The sequence below is a fragment of the Oncorhynchus nerka genome, linkage group LG12 (assembly GCF_034236695.1).
Source record: "Oncorhynchus nerka isolate Pitt River linkage group LG12, Oner_Uvic_2.0, whole genome shotgun sequence".
NCBI lineage: Eukaryota > Metazoa > Chordata > Actinopteri > Salmoniformes > Salmonidae > Oncorhynchus > Oncorhynchus nerka.
Window position 1 is genome coordinate 35717644 of NC_088407.1, and position 22385 is coordinate 35740028.

Here is a 22385-nt window from a genome sequence, read left to right on the forward strand (position 1 = left end):
CAGATTTTTTTGGTCCTCCAATAATCGATATCGGCGTTGAAAAATCATAATCGGTCGACCTCTAGTTGAGAGCCCTCCACTTTTTTCACATTTCATTTTAAGAAAAGTGCTTTATTGGTGTGTGCGCGCGCTGCTTTTTAATACACTTCTTCCGAAGAATAATTGCATGTAGAAAATGTCCGGCCTCCCTGATACTGACTGTCAGCACTAGGTAGTCTATAGCAATTACCCACAAGAATAGGCTTTAGGTGAGGCAGGTGAACTGGTAGCCATATTACTTCAACAGCATTTGACATTGACCCCCCCATTTTGTAAGCCCACGAATAAAAAATGTTATCTGTGGGATGCAGGGTCTCAACTTAATGTTAGAATAGAAGGTACAATTTTGAAATATGCTTGTGGATCAGCAGTTTTTCTCTTACGTCAGTCACTGAAAGTAGGGTAAATCCATTTGTGTTCAATAATTTGACAGCACCTCTTTTGATTTGAACGAAACCTTCAATACATATTTGCCCACAGAAGAAGTGGTCAGAAATGTACCTTTTGAAGCCTCCCGGGTAGCGCAGTGGTTAAGGGCGCTGTACTGCAGCGCCAGCTGTGCCACCAGAGACTCTGGGTTCGCGCCCAGGCTCTGTCGTAACCGGCCGCGACTGGGAGGTCCGGGGGGCGACGCACGACCTCTAGCGTCGTCCGGGTTAGGGAGGGGTTGGCCGGTAGGGATATCCTTGTCTCATCGCGCACCATCGACTCCTGTGGCGAGCCAGGCACAGTGTGTGCTAACCAAGGTTACCAGGTGCACGGTGTTTCCTCGGCTGGCTTCCGGGTTGGATGCGCGCTGTGTTAAGAAGCTGGGTTGGGTTGTGTATCGGAGGACGCATGACTTTCAACCTTCGTCTCTCCCGAGCCCGTACGGGAGTTGTAGCGATGAGAAAAGATAGTAGCTACTAACAATTGGATACCACGAAATTGGGGAGAAAAAAGGGGGTAAAATAAATAGGGGGGGCCTCCCGGGTGGCGCAGTTGGTAGATACAATATATTTTTTAAGCAGACATTGAATATCCCTTTGAGCACGGTGAAGTTATTAATTACATGGTGTGTCAATACAACCAGTCACTACAGAGATACAGGCGTCCTTCCTAATTCAACTGCATTTGAATTTGGCACTCTGCAGCTGCCGGAGAGGAAGGAAACCGCTCAGGATGTTCACCATGAGGCCAATGGTGACTTTAAAACAGTTACAGAGTTTAACTAGGGGTGGTAGGAGAAAACTGAGGATGGATCAACAACATTGTAGTTACTCCACAAAACTAACCTAATTGACAGTGAAAAAAAAGGAAGCCTGTGCATAATTGTTTTCTTACAATACATGCATCCTGTTGGCAACAAGGCACTAAAGTAATAATGCAAAACAATGTTGCAAAGTAATTAACTTTTTCTCTGAATACAAGTCTTACAGTTTACTTAAAACCTCTTGGTGTTAGCGGGCAGTATTTTCATTTTTGGAAGAAAAAAACGTTCACGTTTTAAACAGGATATTTTGTCAGGAAAAGATGCTAGAATATGCATATAATTGACAGCTTTGGATAGAAAAACACATTTCCAAAACTGTAAAGATATTGTCTGTGAGTATAACAGAACTGATGTTGCAGGCAAAAGCCTGAGAAAAATCCAATCCGGAAGTGCCCCAGGTTTTGAAATCGCTGCATTCCAATGACTCCCTATTCAGCTGTGAATGTACCATCAACTAACTTACGCTTTCTACGTATTCCCAAAGGTGTCTACAGCATTGTGACGTAGTTTTATGCATTTCTGTTGAAGAATAGCCGTAGGCGGCCACATTGCGTAAGTGGTCACATGGTGGCTCCGAGAGAGATTCTCACGTAAAATACAGAGGTAGCCATTACTCCAATCGGTCCTAGTGAAAAACGAATTGTCCCGACGGATATATTATCGAATAGATATTAGAAAAACACCTTGAGGATTGATTCTAAACAACGTTTGCCATGTTTCTGTCGATATTATGGAGCTCATTTTGAGCTCACAATTCGGCGTTGTGGTGACCGCAATTTCTGGGCGATTTCTCAGCCAAACGTGAAGAACAAACGGAGCTATTTCGCCTACAAAAATAATCTTTTGGGAAAAAATAAACTTTGGCTGTCTACCTGGGAGTCTCGTGAGTGAAAACATCTGAAGTTCATCAAAGGTAAACGATTTAATTTGATTGCTTTTCTAATTTCCGTGACAAGGTTGCCTGCTGCTAGCTAGGCTATGATAAACTTACACAAATGCTTGTCTAGCGTTGGCTGTAAAGCATATTTTGAAAATCTGAGATGACAGGGTGATTAACAAAAGGCTAAGCTGTGTTCCAATATATTTCACTTTTGATTTTCATGAATAGGAAGATTTTCTAGGAAGATTTATGTCCATTGCGTTATGCTAATTAGGGTCAGATGATGAAAACGGTCCCGTTCACGGGATGGGGTGTCACTACAGGTTGAATCTGCTTTAAAAGCTATGGCAACAACTGAAAATAGTAGTCTGGCAATGACCAACAACCAATTTGGGAGAGCTTGACGAAACTTGAAAGTAATAAATGGGCAAATTTTGCACAATCCAGGTATGGAAAGCTCTTGCACTTACCCAGAAAGAGTCTTCTACAAAGGTGTTTCTACAAAGTATTGACACAGGGGTGTGAATACTTATGTAAATGAGATATTTCTGTATTTAAATTTTCAACAAATTTGCAAAAAAAATCTAAAAACATGTTTTCACTGTCATTCTAGGGCATTGTGTGTAGATGGATGAAAGAAGAACACATATTTTATCCATTTAGAATTAAAGGCTGTAACAACAAAATGTGGAATAAGTCAAGGGGTATGAATACTTTCTGAAGGCACTGTATATTAATGTGGGCCAATTTTTTTTGCCCTGATCCAGGTTGCTTGTTTGTTTTTTGTGCTTTACTGGCGTAGAAGTAGGCATGAAATTGTGTGATATTTTACAGTACATTTGAGCTGATCGTGCAGGGTTAACTGCTTACAGAGGGATTCCTACTAAGGCAAATTGTCTCAGTGCCAACAGTGTAATTCAGGTTTATAGGCACAGGATTACTGCAGACAATAGCTATCAGATTGACAGAAATATTCAGGGGAGTTAGAGGAACATAAATTTGGTTACTTACATCCACCGTACTACCATTTCTACGGGACTTTCAATGTCCTCTGTTGCTGATTATGACAGGTAGGATTGGAGCACAAATAGACCCAGGCCGTCAGGCTCTAAAACGGTTCGCAATGTTGCTGGAGATAATCCTGGAACCCCTGTGTGTCTCGTTTAAGAGACAGACTATTAGAGGTCAAATGAATCCTTAATGCAATGTTTATGGGCCACGATTAACAAGCTTCCAAAACTTCCCACTGGAACGGCCACCTGGGGAACGTAGTGTGGAATGCAGCCTACTTCTCTAAAGAACTAAAATTCCCAGCATGCCCTGGGGCACCACCAATGAACTGGGTAGAAGATTCTCAGGTGACAGCCAGCCCAGGGGATTAGGATAATTAGTCCGCCATCCTGTGGGGATAAGCAGGCAAATGGCCCTGTTTATCCACCTAATAAAACCTGCACTATAAACCCAGAGAGCTGACACACCTCAAAGTCTCACGTCTCACACATTAACCAGGTAAACAAACTACGTAAACAAATAACATTTTATTTGTCACTTGCGCCGAATACAACAGGTCTACAGCTGTTATTTAAGGCTCCACGACCAGTACTGAAGCTAAGTGGACCTTACAGTGAAATGCTTGCTTACAAGCACTTACCATGTATTTTTCTGAACTGCATTGTTGGTTAAGAAAGTATTTACTAAAATAAACTGAAGTTTAAATTTTTTAAATAATAATTAGAGCAGCAATAAAATAACAGTAGCGAGGCTATATACTGGGGTAACCATTACAGAGTCAATGTGCGGGGGCACCAGTGTTTAGTCCCAGGGTCCTTAGCTTAGTGATGAGCTTTGAGGGCACTATGGCGTTGAACGCTGAGCTGTAGTCAATGAATAGCATTCTCACATAGGTGTTCCTTTTGAGTGTTGGGCAAAAAGTTTTTAAAATGTACCACTTACTCCTGAAATTGGCACCAAAGAGACAGATGTTTTATTTTTTATTACATACATCTCTGCTGTAAAATGTGCTAGAGAAAGTGTTCTCTTCAAACAGGTGAGGCTATTTTTAATTGTATCATCCTGTCGGAATTCTAGACTATTTTAGTGTAGAGAAACGTAAGTAATATTTACAACTTTTTAAATCGTTTTGGTGCAGATTTCATGTGTAAGAGATAGAGAGAGTAATACTGTGAAATTTATGATAACGCCTTTTAGTGTAAGAGCCATTTGAAAAGACCGCCTGCAATTTCAGCCTGTGATGGAGTTTTGGCCTGCCTGGTGTCATCACCAAATTAGTTAGACTAATAACAAAGAGTTCCAAACCGCTCTGCCAGTTCATTTCCCCCTCCCTACTCAGACCACTCCCAGTCCTAGCAACATTTGTGCTTGAAAAACTGCTCTTTGCTAAGAAGTTCTGTAAAAAATAAAATAAATAAATAAATAAAACATTAATTGAAAACAATCACATTAATTGTTACCTAGAAATTATTTGATATTTAGATAAAAAAATGGCTGCATTGGACATTTAAAACAAGTCTTCAAATGAACAGCCAAGTTTGGGATCCTTGGTGATATTTGAACAGTTTTCTTACTGACTGGTACTCACCGAACCATGCCTGCTGGTCTCCCTGCACCTCGATGGCCAGACCAAAGTCTGCCAACTTCACCGCTGCGCCCTTCAGCTTACTGGCTAGGAGCAGATTTTCAGGCTTGGAGTGGAGAGAGAAAGGGAGAGAGACAGGATTTCAAAACTTCTCATATTGCAACATACGTGAAAATGAACATGTCCGCAATAATATATTATACAGTAGGTGTATTCTGTCTAGTATTTTGGGTGATATCCACACTGGGTTGTAAAACCTAGACGGTGGGTCATCTCACCATTGAAAAATGGTATGATCCCCACTATGCCTACAAAAGTATGTGGACACCCCTTTTTATTATTGGATTCAGTTATGTCAGCCACACCTGTTGCTGACAGGTGTATAAAATCGAGCACACAGCCATGCAATCTCCACAGACAAACATTGGCAGTAGAATGGCCTTACTGAAGAGCTCAGTGACTTTCAATGTGGCACCATCATAGGATGCCACAGTTCCAACAAGTCAGTTCATCAACTTCCTGCCTTGCTAGAGCTGCCCCGGTCAACTGTAAGTGCTGTTATTGTGAAGTGGAAATGTCTAGGAGCAACAATGTCTCAGCTATGAAGTGGTAGGCCACACAAGCTCACAGAACGGGACCACGGAGTGTTGAAGCACATAAAAAATAATCTGCCTGAGAATGCTGCCTGCCCGAATGCATATAGTGCCAACTGTAGTTTGATGAAGGAGGAATAATGGTCTGGGGCTGTTTTTCATGGTTCGGGCCCCTTAGTTCCAGTGAAGGGTAGTCTTAACGCTACAACATGCAATGATACGAGTGCTGAAGCGCGTAGCGCATTACAATCGTCTGTCCTCGGTTGCAACACTCATTACCAAGTTCCAAACTGCCTCTGGAAGCAATGTCAGCACAATAACTGTTGATCGGGAGCTTCATGAAATGGGTTTCCATGGCTGGGCAGCCGCACACAAGCATAAGGTCAGTAATGAATGGAGTGATGAATCACGCTTTACCATCGGACAGTCTGACAGACGGATCTTGGTTTGTTGGATGCCAGGAGAATGCTACCTGCCCGAATGCATAGTGCCAACTGTAAAGTTTGGTGGAGGAGGAATAATGCTCTGGGGCTGTTTTTCATGGTTCGGTCTAGGCCCCTCAGTTCCAGTGAAGGGAAATCTCAACGATATTGCATACAATGACATTCTAGACCATTCTGTGCTTCCAACTTTGTGGCAACAGTTTGGGGAAGGCCCTTTCCTGCTTCAGCATGATGTCAACGTGCACAAAGCGAGGTCCATACAGAAATGGTTTGTCGAGATAGGTGTGGAAGAAATTGACTGGCCTGCACAGAGCCCTGACCTCAACCCATCATACACCTTTGGGATGAATTGGAACGCAGACTAAGAGCCAGGCCTAATCGCCCAACATCAGTGCCTGACCTCACCAATGCTCGTGGCTGAATGGAAGGAAGTCCTTACAACAATGTTCCAACATCTAGTGGAAAGCCTTCCCAGAAGAGTGAAGGCTGTTATAGGAGCAAAGGGAGGATCAACTCCATATTAATGCCCATGATTTTGGAATGAGATGTTTGACGAGCAGGTGTCCACATACTTTTGGTCATGAAGTGTAGTACCAAATTCCATTAACCAAATGATATTTTGGCACATTACTATGGCAATCCCCTCTATAACCCATTCATAACTTATCAGTACTGTGTAATAATGAACTCCATCGTGTCCCCCCCTCCCCTCCATCGTGTCCCTGTGGGGCCATGCATGTTCACCGTCACCAAGCCTGCTTCTCTAGGGGAGCAGCTCTCTATGACTCAACGCTCTCACTCAACACACACTGGGGACAATATTACACCAGCTACGTCAGTGTTGAGTAACAGGATTGACACTGATACTGACACAGCAAAGAGACTGGACACAGCTTGATCTTCACAAAGACACACGAGAGTGTGTAATAAGCCACACGCCGTCAAGGCTGCCGTCCAGCCCAAGGTGCGGGGCTACAATGTCTGAGGTTGACAGTGGCTCATGCATAGTCCACATCGGAACAGGAAGGGGAGGGGCTTAGAGAACAGGTTACAGGTTGAGGATTAACGCCGTTGCTGACATTTTCAAAGCGGCTTCTAGGAGCCTAAATTGGAAATAAATTCAAGAGAGATAGGCTTAATGTAATAAACAGGAGATGTGAGTACATTTACATTTACATTTAAGTCATTTAGCAGACGCTCTTATCCAGAGCGACTTACAAATTGGTGCATTCACCTTATGACATCCAGTGGAGCAGCCACTTTACAATAGTGCATCTAAATATTTTTGGAAGTGAGAAGGATTACTTTATCCTATCGTAGAAGCTGTTTCAGCCACTTTTTGGAGCGAAGCTGCTTTGCTTGTGGGGAAAATACATTAGTTACAGTACCTCAATAACAGTATGTCAGTGGACTGACCACTTCTATGGCCTAGATCAGTGGTCACCAAACTTCAAGATCAAGATCACTTTGAGTCAAAAATGCAAGACGAGATCTAACGCTCAGATTTTTTTTTTTTTTGGGGGGGGACTTAAAACGTAAGCCTATGCAACATTAACCAATTCAAAACAGTTCTGTAGCAGAGGTTTGTGCAGTAAGCTATAGGCTCAATACATTATCACTGCATATTGGCTATGCTTGAATTACTAGTTAGGCACAGCTGAGTGAGCATAATAATTGGCTTTAGTTTATTTTTACTGGACTGATGGCCTGATGGTCAGTCTGAGGGGTGGGAGTGAGCGGCGGTGAGGCTGCCTCTCACCCGACTCACCGTCCCTCCCCTCTCGCTACCTCCACTTAAAAAAAAGGGGACACAGTGTTCCAGCTGATGGCGAATCTCAAGTCGCACTGCATGAATTCTGCCTCATGCACCAAGTCATGTTGTTACGCCTACGACCGGAGAGAGTGAAATATTCCTCGATATTAAGAGAGACAAGCCGCTAACAATAACAACGTATGATTATCGGAACACTTTGCTATACTCCTTCATTGCAGCTGCAGTGCTGGTTGTAGTGTGAGTGGAAGTAGGGAGAAGACGCATTTTATGGCTTATAAAAGTTTTGAAACAAAGTGTTGGGACATTGCTGAATAACTTAAACGTTGAGTCTCTCTCTAGTCATGGTTTTAAACGTTTTGAAATCTCAACAGTATCAACTTTGCTGTGAGTTCGAAGGTTTATTTTTACAGTCTGGAAACTGTGTAGCTGGTGGTAGGCCTATAGGTGCACTTGATTCTCTGGGCCTGTCGGGTAGTTCTACCGTCAGATACGTGAAATGGTTGAAAATGGGAACACTGCCTTCCCGGTTCAGTGTACCTACCGCCAACAGCGCGAAACAAATCAAAAACTAGGAACGCAAGGCTTTACTGTTTTTTGTTACAGAAACGTTTGGTAATCGACTAGGAATACCTTGGAGATCAACCAGTCGATAGCGATCAACCGGTTGGTGACCACTGGCCTATATAAAGGAATCAATTCCTCAACATTATAGAGCATCAAATCAAACAAAGTAAATGCATGATCATTCATTGGTGCAGTTAGTAGAGCATTTGTGAATTGTGATTCGTGCAGATCAGTGGGCGGGGACGGTGCTCACATGCTACGGTGGGGGGGGGGGGGTAAGTGCAGTCAACAGTGCCATGCAGTCATTGCAAACACCCCTACTAACCCAGCCTCCCTTCCCCACCAGAACATCATGTAACCTGTGTGATGTGACTGGAAGGGGCCAGTTAAAAATGTAAAAAAATCTCAGCCTCATAACATCCATCATATAGACCAGGGCTATTCAACTCTTACCCTACCAGGTCCAGAGCCTGCTGGTTTTCTGTTCTATCTGATAATGCATTGCTCACACCTGGTGTGCCAGGTCTTAATGCAGTCCCTGATTAGAGGGTAACAATGAAAACAACGCAGTGGAACTGGCTTTGAGGTCCAGAGTTGAGTCTTCCTTATAACACATCCTCCCTAAACAGCTTTAAATAAATAATGTGCTTCATAACCAAATAGCTATTACGGAAGACTCAATATGTCTAACAATCCCTAAATGGGCAGATCGATACGTTGTAATCTAATCTAAACGCACATATGAGAGCTATAGTCCCTAGCCAGTATAGCTTTCAGGACTGGGTAAATTAATTGTGGTGTGTGTGGAACCTATCTAGCTCACTGTGATCAGGATTGACGCCCGGTCCTCAGGGCTCCTGTGTAATGGGTCTAATTTAATTCAGGTCTAGCAGCCATAAAGATGTAATTATTACTAGCCTCGGTGGCCTTACTGTATCTACTGCAACTGGGAAAGATGCACTCAGCTTTCAGTCACACACACACACACTACACAACGCTGACAAATTCACCCGTCTACCCTCACGCATATCTCTCACTTACTATTCCTCAATCTCCTAGCTATAAATCGGTCTCAATCTCAACTTCAGGGATTTAAACCAGTGGCTTGTTATCTAAACCTAGAGGGAGCGGGGAATCTACAGGAGGGCAGTGGAGGGAGAGAGAGATGGGACAGGGACAGCCCTGGTCTCTAATGCAGTCGTCCAGACCAGCATCATCCAGAGTGGCCTGACCTCCCGTGTGGACAGGCAGAGGAAGAGAGAGAGAGCAACAGCGTCAGTGATTAGAGCAGCTGGGAGGAAGAGGAGGAGGTGAGATTGGCCAGAGGGAATGAAGGAGGACAAGAGGGAAGAGTTCAGGAAGAAAGAAAAAAAGAACAGAAGAGGAGCGAAGGAAAGAGGATGAGGCATGAAAAAGGAGATGGACAGATGAGCAGGGATAATGAGACGAAGAGGAGGAGGTAGACCTGAACAGAGTGCCGTCAGCGTCGAGTCCGACAGAAGTCAATGAGTCTTGAAGGAACAGCTCGAGAGGGATGTCTGGTCTGATGCAGTCAGTCTGTGTGTTGTCTGGTGGAAACAGTCTAGAGTGCAAACTGCTTAACTGTGTCCAACTAAATTTAGGTTGGTTGGATACAATGGTACCGTTCAGTACAATTACAGTGTGTCAAAATTACTATATGCATGAGTGTGTGCAGGTGTGTGTCAATATGGGTCCTCCCCCAACACACACACACACACACACACACACACACACACACGTAGGTCACACCAGTGTGAAGAGATGGCCTTTCATCGGCCTCTTTCATGCTTTGTTTTGTTCATATTTGTTTTGTTTTTTTGTCTACTCTGCCGCTCCCCATGGTAACAAGCTGGTAGCAGCCAATCAGAGCACTGACTGAGAGGGCCTCGGCGAATGCAAACGCAGGGTGATTATTTCAGGAGTGAAATTGTGCTCCTGGCTGCACCTGGCTCATTTGATTAGCAAATTTGAGTTCTGAAACTTGCCATGACGGCAATGACCGGGAGGATTGGAGAAGGGTACACCCTATAAGAAGGTCGTTCCATGAAATGTGTGACTTTTGATATTTGAAGTAGAAACTGTGCACCAATATAGATTTAAAAATATATATAAACCACATGAAGAATTCAATAAAATCGATTTTTAATATGAATAAAGATTGGCAAATGAAAAGAAAATCAACATTTTGACATGTCCCTCTGTGTACCTATGATTTTAACCCACTTAACCCCAACAAATTCTCCTAGATATTTTGTTGCTTTGACAGTCATTTCTGAAGATGATTATTTATCTAGTGTCATTAGGGATTCAAACCTGTCCCTCATGTTTTATCCATTTCATTTTTTTTAAATGTGAAGATTGCATTCAATTGCATCTCCCTGTCGCACACCACAAGCTTCCATTCCCCCTGTCACAAGGGAATTTATACCTGATTTAAGTTCAAATCACAACCATGTTACTTTATTTGGCACCTACTAAGCACTTAATAGTATTTTTGTTGGTTAAGCCTCAAGATGGGGAAACGTGTTGTTTTATGAAGTTGAACATTTGCTCTTTATGACAGAAAGGAAAGGAACTGAATTAGTCGAAAGACCCAACAAGGGCAAGTCTCCAAATTCTACTTGGACAATGTGACAATTTCATCCTACTCATCGTATTATTATATTGTTTAACAAGCCTGATTTTATCCACCATTGAATTGGAGCGATTGCAGGCTCTATTTCCGTGCCTATTAACACCTCTGTCACTGTTCTGAAGACAAACACGGTGCGTCAGTGTAGGTGTGGACGTAAGAGGTCGGCATGCCTTTCCATAAAGTCCCAAATAAGACTTCCTTTCTGTAATTACCATTTCATCAGCGTTAAAACTGGCCGAGCAGTCACTAATGCAGTGGAAAAGTTCAAACTCATAATTTGACCCTGTGCCTCCCACACAGAAAAAGACGTGTCAGAGGCAGTCTATCAAAGTTCTTAACCCTCAAAGTCAAACGGATAAAAAGTCTGAAAGTCAGTCAGGATGAGTAGGGTCTCCGTGCAACTAGAAGAGTTGGAGGGAGAGGAAGAAGAGGAAGGGCTGTGTTTGGCTTCCTGGCATTTCTACTCACCTTCAGGTCGCGGTGGACCACGCCCATCTGGTGGCAGTGGAGCACGGCCTCTAGGATCTGCTGAATGCAATGACTGCATGCAAACACCAGGGGGCGTGGGTTAGTGACAAGCTCACACTCACTGTGTGCCGTGCGTTCTCCTTGAGACAGGGGTGGGGGGGCAGCAAGGGTGGTGGAGGTGGTGGTTGGGATGATGTTTAGGCCATTGATTTATTAATATCCCTCCAACTACCACCCCTATAAACACCAGTACTCCAGTGTAGAGCCAATGTATTTACCCAATTGAATGTGACTGCTTTGACTATAAGGTGAAAGCAAGATTGTAGATATTCTAATAAGTGAATGCGGCATAAGTTAAACAAAAGTGTGTTCTGATTGGACCATTAAGAACAAGGACATCTGGCTATGACATCATCACCCACCACCCCCACTCACTGTCCCCCGGGTCTCAAAACAGAAGTGGTGTTAGCTCCCCGCTGGCTGTGAGCTCGACCCTGGGGAGGGTAAGGAGGTGTATGAATTGATCCTATTTATACCCCTCTTAAACCAGAAGGGGCTTATCAAATACGCCCAGGACCCAGGCTCACAGCAGGCGTTCAGAGCAGAGAAACGAACACCGGAGAGAGATGCTACATGCACATCGTCTTTGGGTTTACAAAGGAGGAAAAGGTGAGCTGTGTCACCCCCCCCCCTCACCGCCCTGCCGCCCCCGCGTGGGCCACCTGACCTCAGCCACGAGTAGTGATTGGTGGAGGGGTCAGGGTGGCTGCTGGTAGGGGATTGGGTTTGGAAGAGAGGAAAGCGGCTTGTGGGGTTACAGGGTGAATGGGAGGGGCGGGGTGGATGTTAATTGGTGGTGGATTTCTGGCGGACGGGTGGGCAGGCGGGCGAGGGGGCCGGCATGGTGCCAGCATAGCCTCTGTTGTGTACTAACCTTCATGTCCCTGTGAACTATACCACTTTGGTGACAATGATTTACACTTTCTAGAATCTGCTGTATGCATTGGCTGTGGAGGAGAGAGACAAGGCCAGAAGAAGCGAAGAGGAGAGAACACACATCAGAAGAAAAAAAGAAAAAACACACAAAAAAGAGAAAAACGAGAAAGGCCAGCGAAACTGTAATATCAAAAGTAAAAACTAGAGAGAGAGAGACAGAGACAGAGAGAGGAGAGTAAAGTTCACATCATGTTCTACCACTTAATCTTTTGGAGAGTGACAACGCTATTTCGGTCACAGGGACGCTTAATTGACTTTCAATATCAGGAATGACAAAAGGACTGAATCTTTTAACAGTCTTACTTTAAACGGAACATTGCTTTTTGGAATGAGTAGGAACTAGCCATATTAAAATGATATGACCTCAAACTCGGGTCTTTGTTTGGTTAATGACGTGCGCTATACAGGGGGAAATAGATCTGCAGACGGCAGCCTCGTGACAGGAGAGCAACAGAAAAACAGACGACAGAAGAGTATCTCCATAAGATACATGCCAGACAAGGCACACAGATAGAATACAGATATCATCAACTCTATTACTAAAGTACAGTAACAAAGAGAACGAGGGTGTATGCACTAACACACAAGTACAGATTGTGGGCACACTCATAATGTGTTATGTTGAGGCAGTAACTTGTGTCATTTTTAAACTCTAATGATGAAAAATCCACTAAGTCTATTGTGTACAACTAAGTGAAGTAGAATGTGTGTTTTTAGTTGTTGTTTTTTGACATCCACTGACATGTGTTTGACTAGACCAGTAACATTAGTTGCAGTTAAGTGAGTCTGTGCGAGTCTGACCTGGCGTCTGCTTCGCTGTAGTACTCTCTGGCTACGATGTCCTCAAACAGCTCCCCACCAGTCACCCTGGAAGAAAGGGGAATAGGAGACGTGATAATTCCATGCTAGAAGTTCAGGAAAACAGCGGGAGACCCGGCGAACGAGGGTGCAGTCAGCTATGCAAATCTGCCTTTCAGGCATCTTTCGAGGAGAGAAACGAGACACCAAAAGATGTGTCGATTTGTCCACGATTTGGACAAAACAGCAAATATGCTTGTGCTTTCTGATCATTAGAATAGCATTAGACACCCCTCCAACGGTGTTCGAATAAAACATGTAGTTGACATATTAGATTGGAATGCATTCCTGTGTGTTCCAGTGAGCTAAATGTCCCGAATCGTAAGTGTTATTCCAAGGAACTGGGCAACACAGGAGATGGGAATGTTTCATGTAACCACTCTTGGCACTGGAACGACACCAGACTGTTGTACATGGATTGTGTTCAGAGTGCAACACACCGCAGTCAAAACGTCCAATGGATTCTCGCAATGCTTTCAGTTTGTGCCATATAACGTCGTAGTAATGCATTAGAAATATAAAGGCAGGTGTATGTAACATAATTCTATATGTTTTACCTTTATTCACGGTCAATGTCATTTGCCTCATTTGTCTCGTCGTTTTGTCGCCATTCTTCTGGCCAGGTTTATTTGGGTAAAAGGAAAGAGAAGCTTTCATCCCCGCAATTCACTAATCTCAGCTGCCTAAGAGTGGCACCCTTTTTTTTTTTAACAGCCCTTAGTCAAATTAAATGCAGCATTTTAAATAAATTGGGACCGATTTCCCCCTCCAGCTGCCAAATTAAACACCGCCAAAACTGCTGCCAATACACAAGGGAGTGATAGAGAGAGATGGAAAGAGAGTGGAAGTAATGGGCATTGAGCTGGATGGACTGTTCGAAAGAGCGAGGGAGAGTAGACGTAAAGTTTGTCTTCTGGAGTGATATTGATGTGCGTCAAAAAATTGGTGAAATATGGATGCAACATGCAGTAGCATATGAAGAAACACAGACATTGTTGCTGGGGAGAGAGCTATATTGAAAGGAACTCTAATCAAATCACTCAGATCAAAAGGCTAGCGTTCAAACTAACTGTGATGCATCATAGGAGCCAGGCCAACAGACCTCGAAACCAATACATACTTTACTGTGTCCCCTCTAAATACAGCCCTGAGTTGTTCGCTGTCCAGATGACCCCACCAAGGGAAAACTCCGGGGCATTAATTGGCTTTAACTAGGGCCCAGAGTTTCAGGAAACACTCAGAGTGAGACGGGGATTTCCAGCCCACTTTGACATCTGTGGAACATAAGGTTCGTTTTGGCATGCTGCCATTGGAAATAAACACACGTGATCATCCAACGGATTAACCTTGTAATCCTTAAAGGAGGAGATAGGCGTTCAGTCTATTTAAAATACCCGTGCGGAGCGGTGGTATATTCCAATTTCTTCACTACATCAGAGTCTATGAGAAGATTAGACTGTTAAGAGTAACTTACAAGCCCATCACATAATTTGACTTGAGGGTGAGAAAACAATGCAAAATTTTTTTTTTTAAACTACAACACCCTTTCCTAGTACACACACCCACACACAGTAAATACCAGTGGAAACAGAACTGGAAAATAAAGTGCTGTCTACTGGTAGGAATAAATAAGGAGTGTTTCAGTTCAGGGAGAGACTCCTGTGCAGAGGAACATCAGGGGAAGAGGAGAGGGCTGGGCGTTCAGCCTTTAGCCCTCCTTAAAATAAGGACCCCCCAGTGTAGAGCAGGGACACAAACAGCCTGGACGGCTGCACTAGTGCGCACGTCTTTGGAGCTGCCCACTTAGATTTCCATAAATATGAATCATGTAAATATCCTTGGGGGCATGAGTCGAGCGATGCCTCAAAACTCTGCGTTGACACCTCTGAACAAACATACACATTTACAAAATATTCAAAACAACAGTGACAATGCAAAACATTGCTCACAGACCAAGTGTGTAAGCTCGTGAACTTTTCTTATCTATCTTTGCAAGCTTGGCCAGCTCTGAACCAATGGTAATTGCGATGAACCCTTCTGTTCTTTGGATGATTATGTAAATTCACCCGGAAGGGAGCGGTGAGGAGAAAAGACAACTGACAGAAAGGAAGCCGATGAAGGGAAGATGGTACTGGTGAACAGAACCTAGGAGAGGAGGCAATCTACAGAGCACATCTGTGTTAGTTATTCCCACGTCCTGCCTGAAGAGCGTCTGGGGACACACATTGAGGAAATAGAATTGGAATTAGTATTAGTTTATCTAGCAACTACTACATGTACAGTGTGCTTACAAATGAATATGCCCCGCTAACAGGTAGGGCTGGGAATTGCCAGGGACCTGGCCATTTCAATATTATCCCGACATATATAAACTCAGCAAAAAAAGAAACGGCCCTTTTTCAGGAACCCGTCTTTCAAATATAATTTGTAAAAATTCAAACAACTTCACAGATCTTCAATGTAATGGGATTAAACACTGTTTCCCATGCTTGTTCAATGAACCATAAACAATTAATGAACATGCACCTGTGGAAAAGTCGTTAAGACACTAACAGCTTACAGACGGTAGGCAATTAAGGTCACAGTTATGAAAACTTAGGACACTATAGAGGCCTTTCTACTGACTCTGAAAAACACCTAAAGAAAGATGCCAACGGTCCCTGCTCATCTGCGTGAACGTGCCTTAGGCATGCTGCAAAGAGACATCTCACAGCAAGAACTGGCAAATCTGGTGCAGTCCATGAGGAGGATGTGCACTGCAGCACTTAATGCAGCTGGTGGCCACACCAAACACTGACTGTTTTTGACAACCCCTTTGCTCAGGGACACAATATTCAATTTCTGTTTAGTCACATGTCTCGGTTGTTGAAACTTGTCATGTTCATATAAATAATTACACATGTTGAGTTTGCTGAAAATAAACACAGTTGACAGTGAGAGGATGTTTCTTTTTTTGCTGAGTTTACGAACCTTCCAGAAGGACAACCACCTCTGCAGCACTCCAGGCATCAGGCCTTTATGGTAAAGTGGCCAGACGGAAGACACATGACAGCCCGCTTGGAGTTTGGCAAAAGGCACCTAAAGGACTCAGACCATGAGAAACAAGATTCTCTGATCTGATGAAACCAAGATTGAACTCTTTGGCCTGAATTTCCAAGGGTCACGTCTGGAGGAAACCTGCACCCTCCCTACAGTGAATCATGGTGGTGGGAGCAACATGCTGTGGGGATGTTTTTCAGTGGCAGGGACTGGGAGACTAGTCAGGATCAAGGGAAAGATGAACGGAGCAAAGTAAAGAGCGATGCTTGATGAAAACCTGCTCCAGAGCGCTCAGGACCTCAGACTGGGGCGAAGGTTCACCTTCCAACCGGACAATGACCCTAAGAACACAGCCAAGACAACACAGGAGTGGCTTTGGGACAAGTCTCAATGTCCTTGAGTGGCCCAGCCAGAGCCCGGACCTGAACCCGATCGAACATCTCTGGAGGGACCTGAAAATAGCTGTGCAGCAACACTCCAACTTGACAGAACTTGAGGATCGCAGAGAAGCTCCCCAAATACAGGTGTGCCAAGCGTGTTGCATCATCCCCAAGAAGACTCTAGGCGCTTCAGCAAAGTACTGAGTAAAGGGTCTGAATACTTATCTAAATATGATCGTATATATATGCACCCCTGACAATTTCCATGATTTCCATTTATAAATAATTGGGTGTTTGGATCAGCAATTTCATTTTGATCTATCAAATAACTGATGGACACAGTAATATTTCAGTAGTGAAATGAGGTTTATGGGATTAACAGAAAATGTGCAATATGCATCAAAACAAAATTAGACAGGTGCATAAATTTGGGCACCTCAATAGAAAAATCACATCAATATTTAGTAGAGCCTCCTTTTGCTTAAATAACAGCCTCTAGATGCTTCCCATAGCCTCTAATGAGTGTCTGGATTCTGGATGAAGGTATTTTGGACCATTCCTCCTTACAAAACATCTCCAGTTCAGTTAGGTTTGATGGTTGCCGAGCATGGACAGCCCGCTTCAAATCATCCCACAGATTCTCAATGATATTCAGGTCTGGGGACTGGGATGGCCATTCCAGAACATTGTACTTGTTCCTCTGCATAAATGCCCGGGTAGATTTTGAGCAGTGTTTTGGGTCGTTGTCTTGTTGAAATATCCAGCCCAGGCATAACTTCAGCTTTGTGACAGATTCTTCAACATTATTCCCAAGAATCTGCTGATATTGAGTGGAATCCATGCGACCCTCAACATTAACAAGATTCCCAGTACCGGCACTGGCCACACAGCATGATGGAACCCCCACCCAATTCTACTGCGGGTAGCAAGTGTTTTTCTTGGAACGCTGTGCTCTTTTGCCGCCATGCATAACGTCCCTTGTTATGACCAAATAACTCAATCTTTGATTCATCAGTACACAGCACCTTATTCCAAAATGAAGCTGGCTTGTCCAAATGTGCATTTGCATACCTCAAGCGACTCTGTGGCGTGTGTGCAGAAAAGGCTTCTTCCGTATCACTCTCCCATACAGCTTCTCCTTGTGCAAAGTGCGCTGAATTGTTGAACGATGCACAGTGACACCATCTGCAGCAAGATGATGTTGTAGGTCTTTGGAGGTGGTCTATGGGCTGTTTTTGACCGTTCTCACCATCCTTCGCCTCTCCGATATTTTACTTGGCCTGCCACTTCTGGCCTTAACAAGAACTGTGCCTGTGGTCTTCCATTTCCTCACAGTGGACACTGACAGCTTAAATATCTCCGATAGCTTTTTGTACCCTTCCTCTAAACCATAATGTTGAACAATCTTTGTTTTCAGGTCATTTGAGAGTTGTTTTGAGGCCCCCATGTTGCCACTCTTCAGAGGAGAGTCAAAGAGAACAACAACTTGCAATTGGCCACCTTAAATACCCTTTCTCATGATTGGATGCACTTGTATATGAAGTTCAAGGCTTAATGAGCTCACCAAACCAATTGTGTGTTCCAATTAATCAGTGCTAAGTAGTTACAGGTATTCAAATCAACAGAATGACAAGGGTGCCCACATTTTTGCATAGCCTATTTTTCACATCTGATTTAATTTCCAAAACTGCCATAACAAGCCAGACTACGGTTGGCAACTGCACATGGGGACAAAGATCGCACATTTTGGAGAAATGGCCTCTGGTCTGATTAAACAAAAAAATGGTACCGTTTGGCCATAATGGCCATCGTTATGTTTCAAGGAAAAAGGGGGGCTTGCAAGCCGAAGAACACCATCCCAACCATGAAGCACGGGGGTGGCAGCATCATGTTGTGGGGGTGCTTTGCTGCAGGAGGGACTGGTGCACTTCACAAAATAGATGGCATCATGAGGATGGAAAATTATGTGGATATATTGAAGCAACATCTCAAGACATCATTCATTCATTAAAAATCCTACAATGTGATTTTCTGGATTTTTTTCTCATTTTGTCTGTCATAGTTGAAGTGTACCTATGATGAAAATTACAGGCCTCTCTCATCTTTTTAAGTGGGAGAACTTGCACAATTGGTGGCTGACTAAATACTTTTTGCCCCACTGTGTGTGTGTGTGTGTGTGTGTGTGTGTGTGTGTCCCTCTATTTGAACAACTAAACTGTGGCTCTATACAGTGAGCATATTCATTATCTAGACCTAAACCTATTCAACTCAATTAACTTTCATCTCAGGAGAGCTTTTAGAGCCAATAGCATTGTAGGCCTACTGAACTAGGTGTGTAAGGATACTGTACATATCTTAGAAAGCCAGGAAGGGATTGCATTGTTTCTGGTCACTGTAGGATATTGTAGCCAGAGCCATGTCTTTTTCTTTTTTTACGAGTTCGATCATCTTTAATATTGCAGATAGATTGTGGCTTCCAGCATTTTTTTGTAAATATATTTTCCTTTATTATTTTCTCCTAACCCCATCACTACTCCCCTAATTGGAGTAACTACTTCCAGCTTATACATACTATATACATTTTATGAACACAATGTATTTAACAATAGTTATCTTTTGTTTGTTTTAAATCCCATCCCCTGCCATCTCTCAACACCATCCAGTTTTTCGATTTCTATTTGCCATATCTTTTTAAACTGTGCTCTGATGTTTCAAACGTTCTGAACCTCTCTATTCTCATCGTTTCTACAGATTGCAAATGAAAGATACATTTTTTTTGCAAAAAGCATTTTTATATTATTGATCGATTGACTATGACTTTTAAAAGTCACACAGCAGTTTAAGTTGCAGCGTTAGCTCCATGTAAATGTTGCAATTCCTGCGACCAAAAACAAGCTACATATGGACAATACCAAAACAAATCATCTCAGGATTCTGCCTCTCCTCAGTGCCCTGGAATTGGTACACTGAATATCTCTTCCCAACTATTTTGAAATATATATGACACGGCTGTCCATTTTTTGGTCCTTATATGAAACTGGTATACTTTTTTATTTATCTGCATTTTCTTTAACCAATTTTGGTCTTTAATGCAGGGCCGACAGACAAGTTCCTTACCTTTCCCCCTTCCACTCGCCTACTTTTGCGGTAATGCTGAAATTAGTTGCTTGCACTTGTCAATGTGTATATTTGACTTTAACCATCATTTTTGTTTTAATATTTATTCCTTCTTTTCTGGTGGATAAAACAAAGCCATGTCTTACATATACCACTGGTTGGATGGTTGGGGTTGATGGGTTTTGTAGAGTGACACAATAAAGCAGGTTTGAACTTACAAGTCAAAGACCAGGTAATGAAATCCCTCCTCTGATATGCTGTCATGGAGCCTCACTGTGGAAGAGAGAAGGGGGGGGGGGGGAGAGAGAAAGCAAAAGTCTGATTAGAAATGATGCCTCTCAGACGGACCCATTCAGTTATTCAGACAGCTAGCGTGTCAGTGTGTGTAGTCTGATGCTTGTCCATGCCCGGGTGTGTGTGTGTGCCCGGCAGGCAGGGAAAGAAGAAAAGTCAGGGAGGAAGAGAGAAACTCATCCATTACACAAATTACCCTGAAACGCCCCCGATCCTGCCAGGCCTCACTATATTCAATCCATAATAGACCTCAGACAAACTTCCCATTCATCTCACTGAGACAGACCCCAGACAGTAGTACAAACAATGCAATACAGCAGCCTCGCTTTTAAAATCTACACATCCAAATCTTCCGCATGGAATATTAAATGTGATTGTTCATTCCACGTGTCAGGAGATGTCTTGCTGATGCATTGCCACAATAAACCTTTATGTTGCCCGTGTTTACAACATGGACTTGAATCAATTATGAACGCTTAATCACACATAAATATCACATGCTTCATAATGTACAAAAGGTTTCTATAAGACTGACAGACAATACAGTACACGCTAGTACACGCTATACATGTTTCCTGTTGATGTCACGACTTCCGCCGAAGTCGGCTCCTCTACCTTGTCCGGGCGGCGTTCGGCGATCTGACGTCACCGGCTTTCTAGCCATCGCCGCTCCATTTTTTCATATTTCCATTTGTTTTGTCTTGTTCCATACACACCTGGTTTTCATTCCCTAATCACACTGCATGTATGTAGTCCTCTGTTCCCCTCCATGTCTTTGTGTGAAATTGTTTTATGTTATGTGGGTATTGTCACACGCCAGACTTTTGTTTCATGTTCTTATGTGCTTTCGTTTTGGACCGGAATAAAAGTGTGCCTGTTAACTACACTCTGCTCTCCTGCATCTGACTTCGCCTCCCGTATACACCCAGCAAACTTTATTCAGAGCAGTTTTCCTCATCAGACCCTTTGTATCTGAATGCTAAGGGGGGAGGGGGGGAGTAAAGGAGAGAGGAAAAGGGTAAGAGAAAATAGCCAGCACAAAAGGGTGAGAAAAGAGTGCCAAATCAATTGAGAGAGAGAGCGAGAAAGACAAGAGAAATGCCCTCTTTCTCTAAGAACCCACTCGTGTCTTCATTAGTTCTATTCCTGACTGACATTTCTATTGTCATGGCGACCTTAAGGAGTGGGATGGCTCTACCCGTCGGATATAGATGCCAACGAGGCGGAACGTTAACGAGGCGATCACTGCGTGCACCAATCAGAGAATGAAACAGACGGATGACCTCGAAGAAGAAAGGGGGATGGACCTCCTAGAAATACTGTAGAAATACAGAAACTGGGTCTTCTTTCATTTGAATCAATTGGGGTATTATCACTATAGCTAAGTCCTTAAATGATGTGTAACTCTGTGTCGCACTGCTTTGCTTGATCTTGGCCAGGTAGCAGTTGTAAATGAGAACTTGTTCTCAACTAGCCTACCCAGTTAAATAAAGGTGAAATAAAAAATTTAAAAATGTTAAAATGGGGTAGAGGTTGAGACATCACCCTAAGAGGATAGAGCCTGAAACCTGAGATAATTGAGGTACATGGTTTGATGGCATAATAATTAGGCAGGATAGTATCCATCCTGCTAGGCATTTGTGTTGTCCCGTAATCCACATTAAGGGAACATAAAAAGAGCCCGGGATTCCATTGAGACTGAGGCTTCATGGAGGCTGTTCTTCTCCCAGAACATTAAATCATGCCATCAGAAACTGCCTCAGATTACACAACAATAGCTCCAGGGCCAATAGACAAAAGGCAATCCAAAACCACCCTCTTCCTGCCAATTTTCCCTCGCACGCATTTTAGCACTAAGTTGTCTTACCGACAACAGACAAACAAAATACCCCCCTCTTATCATCCACTCGTTCTTCCACCCCCTCATCATCGTTTCTGTAAAAAAAGAAAAAAAGAAAAAAAAACACCCACCCAGTGTGGTCACGTTGCTAGTGAGGTCTTAATTGGCCTCCGTGGGTCTCTTGGCAGCCTACGTGGGGGGGCTGGGGGATGTGGGCTGGGGAAGCCGCACAGATGGGGTGTCTGCACAAACTATCAAGAGACGACACATGGGAAGACTTAACCAGTATTTACTCAGTATTTGAAATGGTTGTGTGTCATCGAGTTTGTTAGCTTTCAAAATGAGAATAGTCTCAAGGAAGTAAGGGCATGTGTGTGGCGGTGGGGTGGATTCAAATAATGTGACTTCCCCTGATGCGTGTGAGATCCTGGGGACATACGTACAGTAGCATTTTTCTTTTCTTTTTTACAGGAAAACAGCAGCTCCATTCTCACTGTCCTTTTTTAGCCATGGAGGTTGGGAACAACTACCCTGGCACGGTGGGCTGGCCAGGACTGAGACAGATGGTCAATGTGTGTGTGTGTGTGTGTGTGTGT

The 22385-nt window shown here is 43.4% G+C and overlaps 1 protein-coding gene across 9 annotated transcripts in view; it reads right to left on the minus strand.

Annotated features, from left to right (window-relative positions):
* LOC115138195 (calcium/calmodulin-dependent protein kinase type II delta chain) overlaps positions 1–22385 on the minus strand; it is a 110224-nt gene that overhangs the window by 29765 nt on the left and 58074 nt on the right. For 5 of the 9 annotated variants that reach the window (XM_065025548.1, XM_029674782.2, XM_029674778.2 and 2 more), the window contains 4 exons: positions 19874–19928; positions 13063–13128; positions 12200–12272; positions 4771–4873 (listed from right to left, as the gene is read on the minus strand). In XM_065025548.1, coding sequence (XP_064881620.1) covers positions 4771–4873; positions 12200–12272; positions 13063–13128; positions 19874–19928 — 297 coding nt within the window. Of the gene's footprint in view, positions 1–4770; positions 4874–11265; positions 11339–12199; positions 12273–13062; positions 13129–19873; positions 19929–22385 lie in introns of all 9 variants that reach the window. The other 4 variants (XM_029674783.2, XM_029674779.2, XM_029674781.2 and 1 more) reach the window with 1 other exon arrangement.